Source organism: Schistocerca piceifrons, chromosome 1 (genome assembly GCF_021461385.2).
Source record: "Schistocerca piceifrons isolate TAMUIC-IGC-003096 chromosome 1, iqSchPice1.1, whole genome shotgun sequence".
Lineage (NCBI taxonomy): Eukaryota > Metazoa > Arthropoda > Insecta > Orthoptera > Acrididae > Schistocerca > Schistocerca piceifrons.
In genome coordinates this window covers 726667481-726684503 of record NC_060138.1, presented here as the reverse complement: position 1 = coordinate 726684503, position 17023 = coordinate 726667481, and the positions used below count along the sequence as shown (strand labels likewise).

Genomic DNA, 17023 nt, shown 5'->3' with positions numbered 1-17023 from the left:
GTTTTTAACGTTGATACTCCCATCTATTTAATACTGCTTATGTAATTTCATCTTAATGACTCAGTTGCTTCATTAACCATATTGTGCCCAAATTTTAGTGTTCTCTTCCACTATAAATAGCCTTCATTTCTTTACTCACTTTCTCTAGTTCTAGTTTATAGCCTGTTTAACTTCACACTTATTTGTATTACGTCTGGTAGTGTGTGGATGCACCACGGTATTTTATATGATTACACTGCAGTTACTTCTGTGTATATAATTTTAATCCTGACTAAGCTTTTTATGCTAAAATTTTTTTGTGATGCTTTAAGACAAATCTATAGACAATTACTGCACTTAAAGGTTGGCATCATTTTCCTGTCACACTTCACCTGTCATCATCTTATAGCTTAATTTTTACATATTTTGTTCTATACTATCCGTATCCCATTTCAGTTGTATTTTACCCTTTTATCTTTTATTGTTATGCATTCTATCATGATGACTTTTAGGCATTTTTGCCAAACACTTATGTTTATTTGCTGTTATATTTATTTATAGATTTGTAGCTTTATTTTTTACACTTGCAAAAGAGGACAGACCAGTCAGCCCGTTTCTTCCACTTTTTCAGTTCCCCACCTCATCGGCTCCTACATTAAGTGCTTCTGCTGTCATGATCAGCTGGCTTCCTGACACACTGCACTAGCCACTTACGTGTTGGCTGTGCAGGCGGGCATCGTGGTTGCTGCTCCTATGCATGAGTGCTGTTATTCTTGCATTCATTTCTGTCAAGATCCATCGCTCTATGTGTGTCTTTGTTCCAGTCCCATAAGTTTGTTTGGCATGGGTGTGACTTCTCATTACTGACAGGCCCAACTGCCAAACATTTGTTTCCATAATTTTGTGAGTAATGATTTTCATGGCTTTACCTTTCATTTTGCTACGTCAACCTCGCAGTTCTTGCTCCTCCTCTTGTTAGCAATTGGTGGCACCCGAAAATGAAGCTTCAGACTTTAAAACCAATCATGTGAAAATAGAAATTACTGGCAACTGAAGTGGCTTTTTATTCTATTAATAATTAGGTGATTAATCATCAATTTTGAAAATGCAACACAATTAATAATTTGTAAAGAATATGAGTTAGAGTATAAAAGAAAGCATATTTTGCTAACATGATGGAATAAAAAAAACTATATGAACGTAAATTAAAATTACTTTTAAGGGCATCATTGAGGTACATGATTTTTTTAAGGTGCTTCATGTAAGTTTTTCATCTAATACAAGCCTGAGAAACCCAGCGACTGTTTACAATACATACCTATGTGATTGGATATGATTTCAGGTAAGATAAAATTACAATTACCATGACTGCAACAACCACACACTTACTTCACTCAAGTATCCAACTTACGCAACTTGGGAGGTGGAGGCAAATAGTATTTCCCCAGATTTTAGTAGGAATTGGTCTCCACACATGTGGATGCTATCCAACTGAATCAAGTTTGTTGAAAAGTACTAACTCCATATGTACACTTACAGAATACCAGTGTCCCAAAGGACTTTGTGCAGTTTTTAATTCTTGCGCCCCCCCTCCCCACACACACCACACACATTTGTTTAGCTAAATTGGATTCACAGAATAAGAACTACACTTCTTCATCCTACACACAATTCCACAATTTAGCAAACACAGGCGTCACTTGCACGGGAAACAGCAACCATTGGGAATTAATGTACAGAGAAACTACCACATGCTACTTATTATTTGTTTTATTACTAGTTTTGCTTTACAATGAGAGCATCAACTGATATTCAGTGATCTGATGGCAACACATTAACGGTTGAAATCTGCTTGTCACCATTGACAGCATGAAATTTTTGTTCTTAAGATGAGTGCATCTTCAAACACTTAAAGCCATGGACTATTTGTTGACGATAGTGCCAAGCAGAGCACTGACTAACATGTTACCACTGGATCAATGAATACTTGAAGATGCTATCATCTGAAGTGTGAAACTAGTAATAACACAAATAATACATTATCTATGGTGTGTAAATTGACTCCAAAACTACTGATGATATCATGGAATGATTTATGAAATTAAGAAATGCCTCTCTCTTTTTTTTCCAATAGTATACCTAGTTTTAACCCAAGTAACCTGAAAACTGCCAAGTTGCCGCAGATGTTATCTTAATAAATTCTTGCAGCACTCTTAGTCTTGTTTATTACAGTTTACATTACTCATTTCACAAAGCTTGACCCAACCTGAAGACTTTAGCATGAGTGCATCCATGGCTTGTTGAACTCTACTAGAAATGTGGTCAACTATTATCAACATGACATCTCTGTGTTGGAAAATGGGCTAATGACTGCACAGCATTCTGTTATTCTTGGCAATCAGTCATTTTAGCGGTTTTCTATTGTGTACCCATCTATCAAACATATGAAAGTAGATTGGGATCAGATCATGACAGTGGAGGTTATCTGCAGTATTCCAATGAATTAGCTCTGTCAGGGCAGGAGAGTATAATCACGTATGAATGTTGAAGAATTACCCCAAAAGCAGTGCTGATGTATGTTGCATGCCCACAGTTTAGGATACTTATGTCTGGCTCCTTGAGGCTATCAGTTACCCTTCCTTTGTGGCAGGTGGGAATTTACAGTGCTAAAATCTCTGACAAGCACCTATGGGCAAAGCATACAAATGGAATTTTAAAATAATGAAGAGTTTCCTATATCAACAAGACTCTACTGTTACAGCAATAATTCGGGAGCACCAAACTGCCTGCTCTCTTATTATGCTTCTACTTAGCAAGATCGTTACATATTCAAATCTATTATTTCATGCAGTCTTTTTGAGAAGTTTCCAACTCTCTTCATGCAAAAATTGCAGTTCTCTAGTGCACACATCACCTATTAGACTCAACAAGATTTAATAAATAATACTGTATTCTTAATTTCCATGGTCTATTCAATTCAGATTACAGTCGCCAATACGGTGTCATCTGATTATAGAGGCAGTTACTAAGGACTAATTTCAGAAATAATACTCAATTTGAAGAGTGATATTCTGAGAATTAGTTATTGCGGTATTTTGTCAATTTGCAGCCAGTTATTGATATTTTATGCAGTCACCCAAAGAAATAAATAAAGTTTCCACATTATTAAACTGACAGAAAAATTAAATGTGCACTGTGCTTACCTTTGACAAAACAAAATCTCCCAGCCATCTAACACAATCAACATAATTGCGGTGGATATCTCTAGTTGAGAAATCTGGAAAATGCTCCTTTAGGGAGTCAAATGGTCTCAGGCTCCTTGCTGAATTGAAAAGATATGAATTCCTGACGGCTTCACGCATGCTGTCTTTATCTAAACGCCACAGTTTTAAGGAATGGTCCATACCACATGACATTATGCGCTCACCTAACAAATCAAAATCCTTAAACACACAAAAGATTTAATTAGCACTGTTAAATAATGACAAATATGATGCATTAATATTGGTACAAATAACAAAAAACATATTCCAGCTTACCGCACTTAATACTTCATCTCTGTGACCTTCTACGCCCCCAAAAATAGCAATGCACACATCTGTTTTAATATTCCACAATCTTAAGGCATGATCCTTGGATACTGACAACAGGAGATTAGGATCTTTAGGATGAAACTTTAACTCATTTATTGCGTGTCCATGACCTGCAAAATAAAAATGGCATTAAGAAATTATATTCTGAGTCCACAGAACTGCATTTTAACTCTTAACTTTATTCCTCAAATAAAAGAGCCCTGCACTAATAAAGAGCATGTGAGGTGGGGAGGGGAGAGATAATGAGAGCGATAATTGTTAACTTGCAACAAATTTCACACTGTTACGTAAGATATGACTTACTGAACAATGGGATCACCAAAAATTACAGTTGACACTAACACTGAATTTATAACCTGAAATTTAACCCGTGACATTGAAAACTTAAAATCTCAGCAAATGTTATAAGATTTCAAATGGAAAATTTTTAAAAAAAATGTGTGTTGTTGTTGTCTTCAGTCCAGAGACTGGTTTGATGCAGCTCTCCATGCTATTCTACCCTGTGCACGCTTCTTCAGCTCTCTGTACCTGCTGCAACGTACATTCTTCTGAATCTGTTTAGTGTATTCATCTCTTGGTCTCCCTCTATGACTTTTACCCTCCACACTACCCTGCAATACTAAATTGGTGATCCCTTGATACCTCAGAACATGTGCTACCAACCGATCACTTCTTCTAGTCAAGTTGTGCCACAAATTTCTCTTCTCCCCAATTCTACTCCATACCTCCTCATTACTTATGTGATCTATCCATCTAATCTCCAGCATTCTTCTGTAGCACCACATTTCGAAAACTTCTATTCTCTTCTTGTCTCTATGTATCACCCATGTTTCACTTCGATACAAGGTTACACTCCACATAGTCCAGTCAAATTGCAGATATACCTTGCAAAAGGTGGGGTAGAAGAGTTTATTTTTTCACCTCTTTCATATGGTTGGAAAGATTAGAAAACCAAGTTTTGCCAACAAAATTTCGCTTGGGAAAACTTTCTGCAGTCAAAAAACTTGGAAAATTTTGGCCTTTTTCAGTTTTTTCAAAATATCTCAGTTTCATTTGCTCCTATCGCTTTAACGTCTATTTTCATTTTTAAAGAGCACAAAATTCTCTACAAATTTGATTCTCTCCATTTTTTTCTACTCCCAATATCTAAGGCGCTACAGCACCTAAAAAAAATACCAATTTTTCAAATTTTGAGCATAGTGGCAAGATACCTTATTTTTGAACACTATTTTTTCTGTTTCTGTTTGTGCAGTATAAATACATTATACATCATGTTATATGTTGGAATTTATCACCTCACATTCAGGTATTCAATTTGGCTCTGAGCACTATGGGACTTAACAGCTATGGTCATCAGTTCCCTAGAACTTAGAACTACTTAAACCTAACTAACCTAAGGACATCACACAACACCCAGTCATCACGAAGCAGAGAAAATCCCTGACCCCGCCGGGAATCGAACCCGGGTGCGGGAAGCGAGAACGCTACCGCACGACCACGAGCTGCGGACGTATTCAATTTCTCTGTATGCAACATGAGGATTGCTGGGCACCCAACTATTGTGATTCTTACATCACTACCCCAAGTTCACTATGGGGCACCTCTGCCCTGGTATTTGTAAAACTATAAATATAAAAATACATCATTAAGACACACACACACACACACACACACACACACACACACACACACACAAATAATTTGTCTCAGGAAACTGAACTATTATTAGCTGCAATAGGCAACCTAATTAGGTAGGTAATTAATCTTGTATATAAAAGACACGCAGTTCACATTAAAAACAAGTAGCTCAATTGCAATGCATTGTCAGTTACTAAAAAATGTTGACAGTTCTGGGTGTGCAATACTTGTAATATCGCACTTTAGCGCACTTGAGACAGATATGAGCATCACTTACAAAGTTTTGATGGGCCAGGTTCCTCAGTGTCACCAGAAATACCTTGAGTTACGGATTCAGGGTCTGTACATAGAGTTGATCCCAGATTGACCTCTTCTTTAAACAGCAAATCAGCCTCAGCAAGTTCGTTGATTTTGTCAGCGGTTTCCTCAACATCCTCCATAACATCTTCTTCACTGTCTTCATATAAAAATTTTGGCACGTTTTCACAGTTGAACCCAGTACATTTCTTACGAATTGAAGAACATTTCAAACCCGCTTTTCTGCAGGAGCACGCTCTGCCACAGTTCAGCTTGCACGAGCATGAAACAATGTGAAGAAGTGCTTCAGGTGCTGGATCTTGGCTCATTACAACGGGTATTGGACCGTGGTCACTGTAATTCCAACCCCATTTCTCAGGAGGTTTCCAGTTTCCCATCCAACTTTGGACTTGTTGGTAAGTGTGCAACGAATGATGTTGTGCAGCATCTTCTGTAGGTGGCAACCGTGCAAGATTCAGTTTGCTTTTTGTGGCAGACTTGGCGAATAGTTGGTACCGCAAATGGTCTAGTGTGTGGGAACTGCTGACACCTCCACTATACAATGCGATAGTAACCTGTTCTCCTGCTGTTATTATTTCTACATGGGTAGCATATGGTTTATTGAACGTGCAAAGGGCTGAGGTTAGGTGTTCATTTTTCGCAACAATATTGCAGCACTTAATTTTTCCTTGACCAAAAAAAGGGGATGTTGTATCACATCCGCTAAAGGTGTAAGTGAACAGAATATATTCACTGTCAAACTCGTAAGCTGCAGTGAAAAACCACTTGTCTTCTGCATTTCTTCTTCCTGGCTTTAAGAAAAATAAGTTTTCAATGCCTTGCCCCAAACCGGTCATGAGCACAAGCAGGTCAACATCTTCTCCTACAATGACACTTCCAAAATCTTTGGTTCTTGAAATGGCAGATGTTACAATCATAATGTCAGCATCTTCTTGTGCCTGGAGCCATTCAATGCTACACTCCAGAAATTCCTTTTTAAGAAGTGTGATCAAACGCATCTTGTTTCATTCGTTGTACAAGAACTTGTCCTGAGGGACTTGGTTCACCATCTCTGATTCAACCAAAACATCAACTGAAGAATGTTTTTTGGACCTACGAATCCTCTCAGCACTCTTTGTGCTACATTTGTCTCCCTCACATGGATACCCATCAAATACAACAGCAAATTGAGACCAAAAATGACATTGCAGGTAAGAAACATAGCTTTGGGCTATTGACTTGAAGCAAACATTTCGAGTCCAAGTCACTTTGTGGATAAGGTATCCTCCATCAATGACAAAAAATTTACTCGGTCCACCTGACTTCACATCTTCCACTGGAACGAAGGCCAAAGAATAAATACTCTTTTGTCCGCTAAAGAACAATTCCTACATACTTTTTCTTATAACTGATCATTAACGTCAATCAACTGTAGAAAATGTACGGCACCTGCATGCAATCGTATTACATATTGTAACACAAATCCGACGTGAATGTGTTCGTAGTTACTGAATATGATGCTGTTTGTCCTGGCCCTGCAGCAGAGTGAGATGGTAAATTCCAATGAATAACATGAGTAATAAGTTTATACTACACAAATATAAAATGAAATAACAGTGTTCAAAAATTAGATAATCTGCCACTTTGCTCGAAATTTGAAAAAAAAAAAAAATGGTATTTTTTTATGTGCTGTAGTGCCTTAGATACAGGGAGTACAAAAAAATGGTAAGAATCAAATTTGTAGAGAATTTTGTGCTCCTTAAAAAAGAAATTACATGTCAAAGCGATAGGAGCAAATGGAACTGAGTTATTTTGAAAAAACTGAAAAAATTTCAAAATTTTCAAAGTTTTTTGACTGCAGAAAGTTTCCCCAAGAGAAATTTTGTTGGCAAAACTTCATTTTCTAACCATTCCAACAATATAACGAGTTAAAAAAATAAAATCTACTACCCCACCTTTTGCAAGGTACAGGCTTTTTTCTGACAGTTTCACCGGACTAATAGAAACTTTCAGAAACGACTTCCTGACACTTAAATCTATACTCGATGTTAACAAATTTCTCTTCTTCAGAAACGATTTCCTTGTCATTGCCAGTCTGCATTTTATATCCTCTCTACTTTCACCATCATGAGTTATTTTGCTCCCCAAATAGCAAAAATAATTTACTAGATCTCATTTCCTAATCTAATTTCCTCATCATCACCCAATTTAATTTGACTACATTCCATTATCCTCATTTTGCTTTTGTTGATATTCATCTTATATCCTCCTTTCAAGACACTGTCCATTCCGTTCAGCTGCTCTTCCAGGTCCTTTGCTGTCTCTGACAGAATTACAGTGTCATCACCGAACCTCAAAGGTTTTATTTCTTCTCCATGGATTTTAATTGCTACTCTGAATTTTTCTTTTGTTTCCCTTACTGCTTGCTCAATATACAGATTGAATAACATCGGGGATAGGCTACAAGCCTGTCTCACTCCCTTCCCAACCACTCCTTCCCTTTCATGCCCCTTGACTCTTATAACTGCCATCTGGTTTCTGTACAAATTGTAAATAGCCTTTCGCTCCCTGTATTTCAGCCCTGTCACCTTCAAAATTTGGAAGAGCATACCAGTCAACATTGTCAAAAGGTTTCTCTACAAATGCTAGAAATGTAGGTTTGCCTTTCCTTAATCTATTTTCTAAGATAAGTCATAGGGTCAGTATTGCCTCATGTGTTCCACCATTTCTACGGAATCCAAACTGATCTTCCCCGAGGTCAGCTTCTACCAGTTTTTCCATTCGTCTGTAAAGAATTCGTGTTAGTATTTTGCACCCGTGGCTTATTAAACTGATAGTTCGGTAATTTTCACATCTGTCAACACCTGTTTTCTTTGGGATTGGAATTATTATATTCTTCTTTAAGTTTGAGGTTATTTCACCTGTCTCATACATCGTGCTCACCAGATGGTAGAATTTTGGCAGGGCCTGGCTCTCTCAAGACTATCAGTAGTTCTAATGGAATGTTGTCTACTCCTGGGGTCTTGTTTCGACTTAGGCCTTTCCATGCTCTGTCAAACTCTTCAAGCAGTATCATATCTCCCATTTCATCTTCACCTACCTCCTCTTCCATTTCCATAATATTGTCCTCAAGAACATTGCCCTTGTATAGACCCTCTATATATTCCTTCCACCTTTCTGCTTTCCCTTCTTTGCTTACAACTGGGTTTCCATCTGCTCTTGATATTCATGCAAGTGGTTCTCTTTTCTCCAAAGGTCTCTCTAATTTTCCTGTAGGTAGTGTCTATGTAACCCCTAGTGATATACGCCTCTACATCCTTACATTTGTCCTCTAGCCATCCCTGCGTAGCCATTTTGCACTTCCTGTCAATTTCATTTTTGAGACATTTGTATTCCTTTTTGCCTGCTCCATTTATTGCATTTTTGTATTTTCTCCTTTCATCAATTAAATTCAATATCTCTTCTGTTACCCAAGGATTTCTGTTAACCCTCATCTTTTTACCTACTTGATCCTCTACTGCTTTCACTATTTCATCTCTCAAAGCTACCCATTATTCTTCTACTGTATTTCTTTCCCCCATTCTTGTCAATCGTTCCCTTATGCTCTCCCTGAAACTCTCTACAACCTCCGGTTCCTTTAATTTATCCAGGTCCCATCTCCTTAAATTCCCACCTTTTTGCAGTTTCTTCAGTTTTAATCTACAGTTCATAACCAATAGATTGTGGTCCGAGTCCACATCTGCCCCTGGAAATGTCTTAAAATTTAAAACCTGGTTCCTAAATCTCTGTCTTACTATTATATAATCTATCAGACACCTTCCAGTACCTCCAAGCTTCTTCCAAGTATACAACCTTCTTTCACGATTCTTGAACCAAATGTTAGCTATGATTAAGTTATGCTCTGTGCAAAATTCTACCTGGTGCTTCCTCTTTCATTCCTTACCCCCATTCCATATTCACCTACTACGATTCCTTCTCTTCCTTTTCCTGCTATCAAATTTCAGTCATCAGTCACCCATGACTTAAATTTTCGTCTCCCTTCACTATCTAAAAAATTTCTTTTAGCTCATCATACATTTCATCAATTTCTTCATCATCTGCGGAGCTAGTTGGCGTATAAAGTTATATTACTGTGATAGGGGTGGGCTTCGTATCTATCTTGGCCACAATAATGCGTTCACTATGCTGTTTGTAGTAGCTTACCCACACCCCTATTTTTTTTATTCATTACTAAACCTACTCTAGCATTACCACTATTTGATTTTGTATTTATAACCCAGTATTCACCTGACCAGAATTCTTGTTCCTCCTGCCACCAAACTTCACTAAATCCCACTACATCTAACTTTAACCTATCCATTTCCCTTTTTGAATTTTCTAACCTACCTGCCCGATCAAGGGATCTGACATTCCACGCTCCGACCTAGAGCGCTAGTTTTCTTTCTCCTGATAACGACGTCCTCCTGAGTAGTCCCTGCCCGGAGATCCGAATGGGGGACTATTTTACCTCCAGAATATTTTACCCAAGAGGACGCCATCATCATTTAACCATACAGTAAAGCTGCAGGGCTCGGGAAAAATTACGGCTGTAGGTTCCCCTTGCTTTCAGCTGTTTGCAGTGCCAGCACAGCAAGGCCGTTTTGGTTAGTGTTACATGGCCAGATCAGTCAATCGTCCAGACTGGTGCCCTTGCAACTACTGAAAAAGCTGCTGCCCCTCTTCAGGAACCACACGTTTGTCTGGCCTCTCAACACAACAGATACCCCTCCGTTGTGGTTGCACCTACGGTATGGCTATCTGTATCGCTGAGGCATGCAAGCCTCCCCACCAATGGCAAGGTCCATGGTTTATAGGGGGCAGCAGTTTATTGTGTGTATGAACCAAAAATCATTCAATAAACTGACACTCTAATCCTTCACACACATTCCAACAACTGAAGAAAGTTAGAAAACAAGACAGAATGCGTATCACACCTACATAACTGTTTATAAAAGTTGCTCAAAAGCATAATCTCAAACAAGACACACAGCCCTCTACAAATATAACATGCACCTAACAGCAATGGTTACACAGAATGCAAGTTATACTTTTTTTTCCATCCCATTACACGTAAAATGTTACTTTACTTACCGATATAATGCCGTATACATGACAGTGTGGCGGGACTAAATATTCTAATAATGCCCCTAGATCCAGCAACTGCAAGTAATGGTTTCCCAGACTCTTCCTCATATGACCAGGCACAAGTGTAATAATTTTCATCGACCTGGATGTCAGTCAAGGCCTTTTCATGTAAGCAATTAAGACTTCTATCAAATTCACAAACTGTTATTTTTATAAAATATTCTTTATAATCTTGCCTCAAATGACTTATTTTATTTGCAGAGAATGTCAAAATGACCACCTTCAATAGGAACCAGACAAATCCTATGAATGAGAAGAAAATAGCAAGTGGTGTGAATAGAAATAACTAATCTGGTACATTAATTTAAGGTTCAAGCACTTATCATAGCTCACAGTTAACTCAAATGGTGAACTAAGTTCATAAACCTATTTTTTAAACACTTGGTGTCCTTGTTAAAGCAGTTTGAAGAAGTTCTGCCTACAACACATTGGTTCTGTACAAAAACTAGCTGTACTGGTGCTGGTTGCAGTGATAATGGCAGCAACAACAAGTGACCAAACTTGAGTTGTTATGTACTTCTGATTTTTCCCCCTGCACTGTGGTTAGGATTCCCACCAACACTGAGGTTATCAGAGCTTATAAATAATTTAGGAGTAACAGTAACAATGCACCAAATAGTAGAACACACACACACACACACACACACACACACACACACACACACACACACACACACACACACCTGTGCAGCAACATTATGACGGTGGAAAAAAGGTGGGAGTGGGAGGCGGGGTTGGGAACGGGAGGCTGGTGGCTTGAAGCAAGGCAGGTGTGCAAGATAGCAATACAGGAGGGAGAGGCAGAAGGTGCAACGGATAGGAAAGCAACACATGAATACCAGACCCAGTACATTTTTGCAACTCATGGTGTTGTGGGGGTGGAAAACAGAATAGAGGAAGGAAGGAAGGAAGGACGGACGGACGGAGGATGTACTGGAAGAATAGCTCCCACTTACACAGTTCAGAAAAGCTGGTCCTGAGGGGAAGAATCCAGATGGCATGAATTGTGAATCACTGAAATAGAGCATGCTGTACTCAGCAGTGTATTCAGCCACTGGATGGTGAACTCTGCAGTGGCCACTCATTCATTTGAATCATTAGTTGGTGATAATACACACAAAAAATGCTGTGCATAAATTACAGCAGAGCATGTATATACTGTGACTGCTTTCACAGGTGGTCCTGCCTCCTGCCTACAGGACTGGAGCAAGGTGTGCTGGATTGATGAACTGGGTAGGTTTTATACCTTGGTCTGCTTGGTTATGACTCTTGTGGCAAAGGAGTTGGGAGTGAGAGTGGCATAGGGATGGAGAAGGATCTGGTGTAGTACGTGTGGGCAGTGCAATACCACTTTAGGAGCGGTGGGAAGGGCTGTGGGTAGGGTGTGTCTCATTTCCACACATGATGACAGTCAAAACCTGTGGAAGATCCAGGTGCAAGATAGGCCCAATCCACCCAGCCAGCATTTTCTGTTCCAGTCCTGTCACAGGCTTATCCTAATGCATCAGAATATGGGCTACATAAGAAAGCAGACATGTCACATAACAGCTATGCCCCAATCATTGCACAGTTTTTCATTTGGTATGACTACTAACCAGTTGTCCACCAGGCTGAATCGCCATCATCCAACTGTGACCATCAAGCAAAGTGGACCACCCTGTGGCACAACATGCAGCTTACCATAAAATGCTTGATTTCAATGGCTAAATTAAACTATGGAAAATACAGGATGGAATGCAACAATATTATGGAAAGGTTAGTTGCTGTTTACCATACAGCAGAGATGCTGAGTCACAGATAGGCACAACAAAAATACTGTCACAAAAAAGCTTTCAGTCAACAAAGCCTTTGTTAAAAAAAAAATATAACACACACACACACACACACACACACACACACACACACACACGACCATAGTCTCTGGCAGCTGAAGCCACACTACGAGCAAAGCAGCGGCAGTGCATGACGGGAGAGGCAACTGACTGGGGGTAAGAGGGAGGCTGGGGTGGGGAGGGGGAGGTATAGCAGAGTAGGTGTGGGGGACAGTGACGTGCTGCTAGGAAGCGTGCAGGGATGAGGTGGGAAGAGGGTAGGGTAGCTAAGTGCAATGGGGAGGTTAAAACAGGGGGCGGGGGGGGGGGGGGGATACTGGAAAAGGAGAGAGATAAAAAGACAGGGTGCATTGGTGGAATAGAGGTCTGTGTAGTGCTGGAATGGGAACAGGGAAGGGGCTAGATGGGTGAGGACAATGACTAACGAAGGTTGAGGCCAGGAGGGTTACGAGAACATAGGATATATTGTAGGGAGGGTTTCCACCTACACAATTCAGAAAAACTGTTGTTGGTAGGAAGGATCCATATGGCACAGGTTGTGAAGCAATCATTGAAATGAAGAATGCGTTGGATGGCATGCTTAACAACAGGGTGGTCCAGTTGTTTCTTGACCACAGTTCATCAGTGGCCATTCATGCACACAGACAGCTTGCTGGCTGTCATGCCCACATACGATGCAGCAATGTGATTGCAGCTCAGCTTGTAGATCACATGACTGGTTTCACAGGTAGCTCTGCCTTTGATGGGATAGGTGATGTTTGTGACCAGACTGGCGTAGGTGGTGGTGGGAGGATGTGCAGGACAGGTCTTTTATCTAGGTCTACTACAGGGATATGAGCCATGAGGTAAGGGGCTGGGAGCGCGGGTTGTTTAGGGATGGACAAGTATATTGTGTAGGTTCGATGGACAGCGGAATATCACTGTGGGACGGATGGGAATGACAGTGGGCAGGACACTTCTCATTTCAGGTATGGAACAGTGGCAGACTCTGTACAGCCTAGCCACCCGTGGTCATTGCCTCTGCAGTGAAGAGTGGTCCTCTCGAAACATACTGAGGGTCTCACTGAAGCCTTTACAGACTGTAATTATCCTCCCAACCTTCTACAAAAGCAAATTTCCCATGCCTTATCTTTCCAGTCACCCACCACTTCCTAAAGTCTCACCGTCCGGCCACAGGAGCATTCCCCTCATAACTCAGAACCACCCAGGACTGGAGCAACTGAATTACATTCTCTTCCAGGGTTTCAACTACCTCTCGTCATCCCCTGAAATGAGAAATGACCTGCCCACTATCCTTCCCAACCCTCCCACAGTGGTATCCCGCCATCCACAGAACCTACGCATATACTCGTCCATCCCTACACAACCCCTGCTCTCAATCCCTTACCTCAAGGCTCATATCCTTGTAATAGGCCCAGATGCAAGACCTGTCCCATACATCCTCCCATCACCACCTGCTGCAGTCCGGTCACAGATATCACCTATCCCATCAAAGGCAGGGCTGCCTGTGAAACCAGTCATGTGATATACAAACTAAGCTGCAACAACTGTCCTGCATTCTATGTGGGCATGACAACCAAAAAGCTGTCTGTCCACACAAAAGGCCACCGACAAACTATGGTCAAGAAACAACTGGATCACCCTGTTCCTGAGCATGCCACCCAACACGACATTCTCCATTTCAATTATTGCTTCACAGCCTGAACCATATGGAAGCTTCCCACCAACACCAGATTTTCTGAATTGTGTAGGTGGGAACTCTTCTTGCAATAACTCCTACATTCCTGTACCCCTCCTGGCCTCAACCTTTGTTAGTCATTGTCCTCACTCATCTAGCCCCTTACCTTTTGCCATTCCAGCACTACACAGCCCTCTATTCCACCAATGCACCCTGTCTTTTTACTTCTCTCCTTTTCCGATAGCCCCCCCCCCCCTCTCCCATCTACTGTCTAGCCTCGTGATAGCACCTAGCTGCCCTACCCTCTGCCCGCCCACCTTATCCCTGCACACTCCTCAGCAACACATCACTGTCCCTCATCCCTATCCTGCCATCCCTACCCCTCCCCACCCCAGCCTCCTCCTTACCCCCACCCAGTTCTTTCTCCCATCATGCACTGGTGCTGCTGCTCGTAGTTGGCTTCCGCTGCCAGAGACTGTTGTGACCATGTGTGTGTGTGTGTGTGTGTGTGTGTGTGTGTGTGTGTGTGTGTGTGTGTGTGTCCCCTTTCCATAATATTGATTTTAATGGTTACTTGACTACCTAGACCATTTGGATCCTTCCCACCACCGTCAGATTTTTTGAACTGTGCAGATGGGAGTTATCTTTACAAGACATTCTCCACTCCCGAAATTATCCCAGCCTCAAACTACGATCATCTACTGTTCCCACACCCTCTACTTACCAGTTTCTGCCTCCTCTGTCATATGCCTTCTCCCAATTCAAGTACCCTCACCCTCATTGTGCCAATGCACCCTCCAGTGTTTCCCCTCTCTTCTCCTCTCCTTTACTGCTCTCCCCCCCCCCCTTTCCCTACAGCCTCTAAACGCTGCCCTTGGCAGCCTTATGCTACCACCTTCTAGTCCCTACTCACCACCAGACAGCACTCTCCTCTCCACCCACCCATATTCTGCCATCTCTCGCTCTTCTCGTTTCATTTTCCATTGCTGCTTTCATTCAACGCACCAGTTGTAGTCCGGCTAGAAGGGCCAGAATGAGGGGTCATGTATGCGTAAGATGTGCTTGCTTGTGTGAACGTGTGTGTATTTTCCTTTATTTTCTGAAGAAGGTTTTGGTCGCATGTCATCTATATGGTGAGTAACAATCTATCCCTTCCAATACTGGAATTAAGCTAGAGCAAAAAGCTCATGGTGTGCTGCACTCTTGATGTATGCCCACATTGCTCATTATTGGTCAAAATATCAGATTCTCAAAAGGAAAACTACCCAGAACCTCAATAATAGGAATACGGAATTTATAAAGCTACACTTAGTGTACACACCTGGCAGAAGGTAAAGCAACAAAAGACAAGAATTACATGAACAGGTATGTCAGATTCAGACTGTTCTTTATGCAATGAGAACACACCACAGTGCAAACTCTAAGGCCACAGCACACTTTGATGATAGCATGTGGGGTAAACCAGCACTGGTTGTGTAGGGGGAGGGGGGAGGGGAAGACTGGAAAGTGGGGGCAGAGATGTGGGCACCTGAGACAATTAAAGAATCGAACTCCCATGTATAAAACAGCTTCAAACATCTGATTACTTACAAATAGATTACAGTATTTAAATGTTCACTTTTAAGCAACTGCCCTCCCCCAACCCAGCATACACAAAGCACTTGTGTGGCCACTGTCTCTGGCCAGCGAGGCAATATTTATTGGCACAAGTTGCATGTAGGATAAGAATTTACAGTTTTTTTATAAGACAAGATGAAAGCAATGGTGTTCACAGATGACTTTATGATCGGGGGAAACAAAGGGGAGGATATTCAGGAACAGCTGAATGCTTGAGAAGAAACTGTGAACAGTACGGAATGAAATTTAATGTAAACAAATATGCAATACTGGACACAACTAGAAAGAAAGGAAGACCAACAAGTGGAGTACAGACTGGAGATGAACAACTGAAAAACGTGGGAAGTGTGACAGAGGAAAATGAAAGCAATGTGGCAGACAGGCAGAAGCAATCTTGTGAAGTGTTAGGAGCCTGGCTTGAGAGAAAGATGTCTAGCATCCCAATACTGACCTACACATCTGAAACATGGGTAATTAAGAAAAGAGATGTAAGCAATTTACACGCATGTGACATGAAGTTTCTCAGAAGTAGTATAGAAGTAACAAGGAGAGAGAGGTTTAGGAGTGAAAGGGTAAACGATACTGTCTTGGTTGCAATTTTAGTTTTTTATTTTTCAACTACACATTTCACCTTATTTTGGCATCTTCAGGTTATCTTAATTTGGTATTTCTTAGAAGGATCCTTTAGTCAGTGTAGCCAAAGGGCATCATCGAATATATCAGGCCAACATCACCTTCGTTAAACTCAGTAAAAACTTTTCTAGATGGATGCAAGTGACATCAAGACCTGCATAACACGTTCCCGTTCACAGGAGCGAGTAACAGAATAAGATGGGGCTGAGGTAAAAAGCATAATGCACCATACCGATACGCATCCAGTGAATAACAGCAATATGAAATGGATAGAGGTGTGTGTGTGTGTGTGTGTGTTTTCTCCATCTAACGACTTAGTCTTATAGGTGATTTCTAACAGTGCCCTCCACTACACTGTCAACACCACTACCCATTTCATGTAACTATTTATTTGCTTGGAAAATTCAGGATGGAGTAACAGTAATATTATGAAAAGAATAGATTGCTACTCACCATATAGAGAAGACACTGAGTCACAGACAGGCACAACGAAAAGACTGCCATACATTTGAGCTTTCAGCCAAAAGGCCTTCTTGTAAATAGAAAACAAACACACACACACGCACACACAC

General features: G+C 40.9%; 1 protein-coding gene across 2 annotated transcripts in view; it reads right to left on the bottom strand.

The window, feature by feature from the left end:
• Positions 1 to 17023, bottom strand: part of LOC124711199 (polycomb protein EED) — an 85272-nt gene that overhangs the window by 13119 nt on the left and 55130 nt on the right. For both annotated transcript variants that reach the window (XM_047241138.1, XM_047241147.1), the window contains exons 4-6: positions 10638 to 10773; positions 3519 to 3682; positions 3183 to 3422 (exon numbers count right to left, since the gene is read on the bottom strand). In XM_047241138.1, the coding sequence (XP_047097094.1) occupies positions 3183 to 3422; positions 3519 to 3682; positions 10638 to 10773 (540 nt within the window). The remainder of the gene's footprint in view (positions 1 to 3182; positions 3423 to 3518; positions 3683 to 10637; positions 10774 to 17023) is intronic.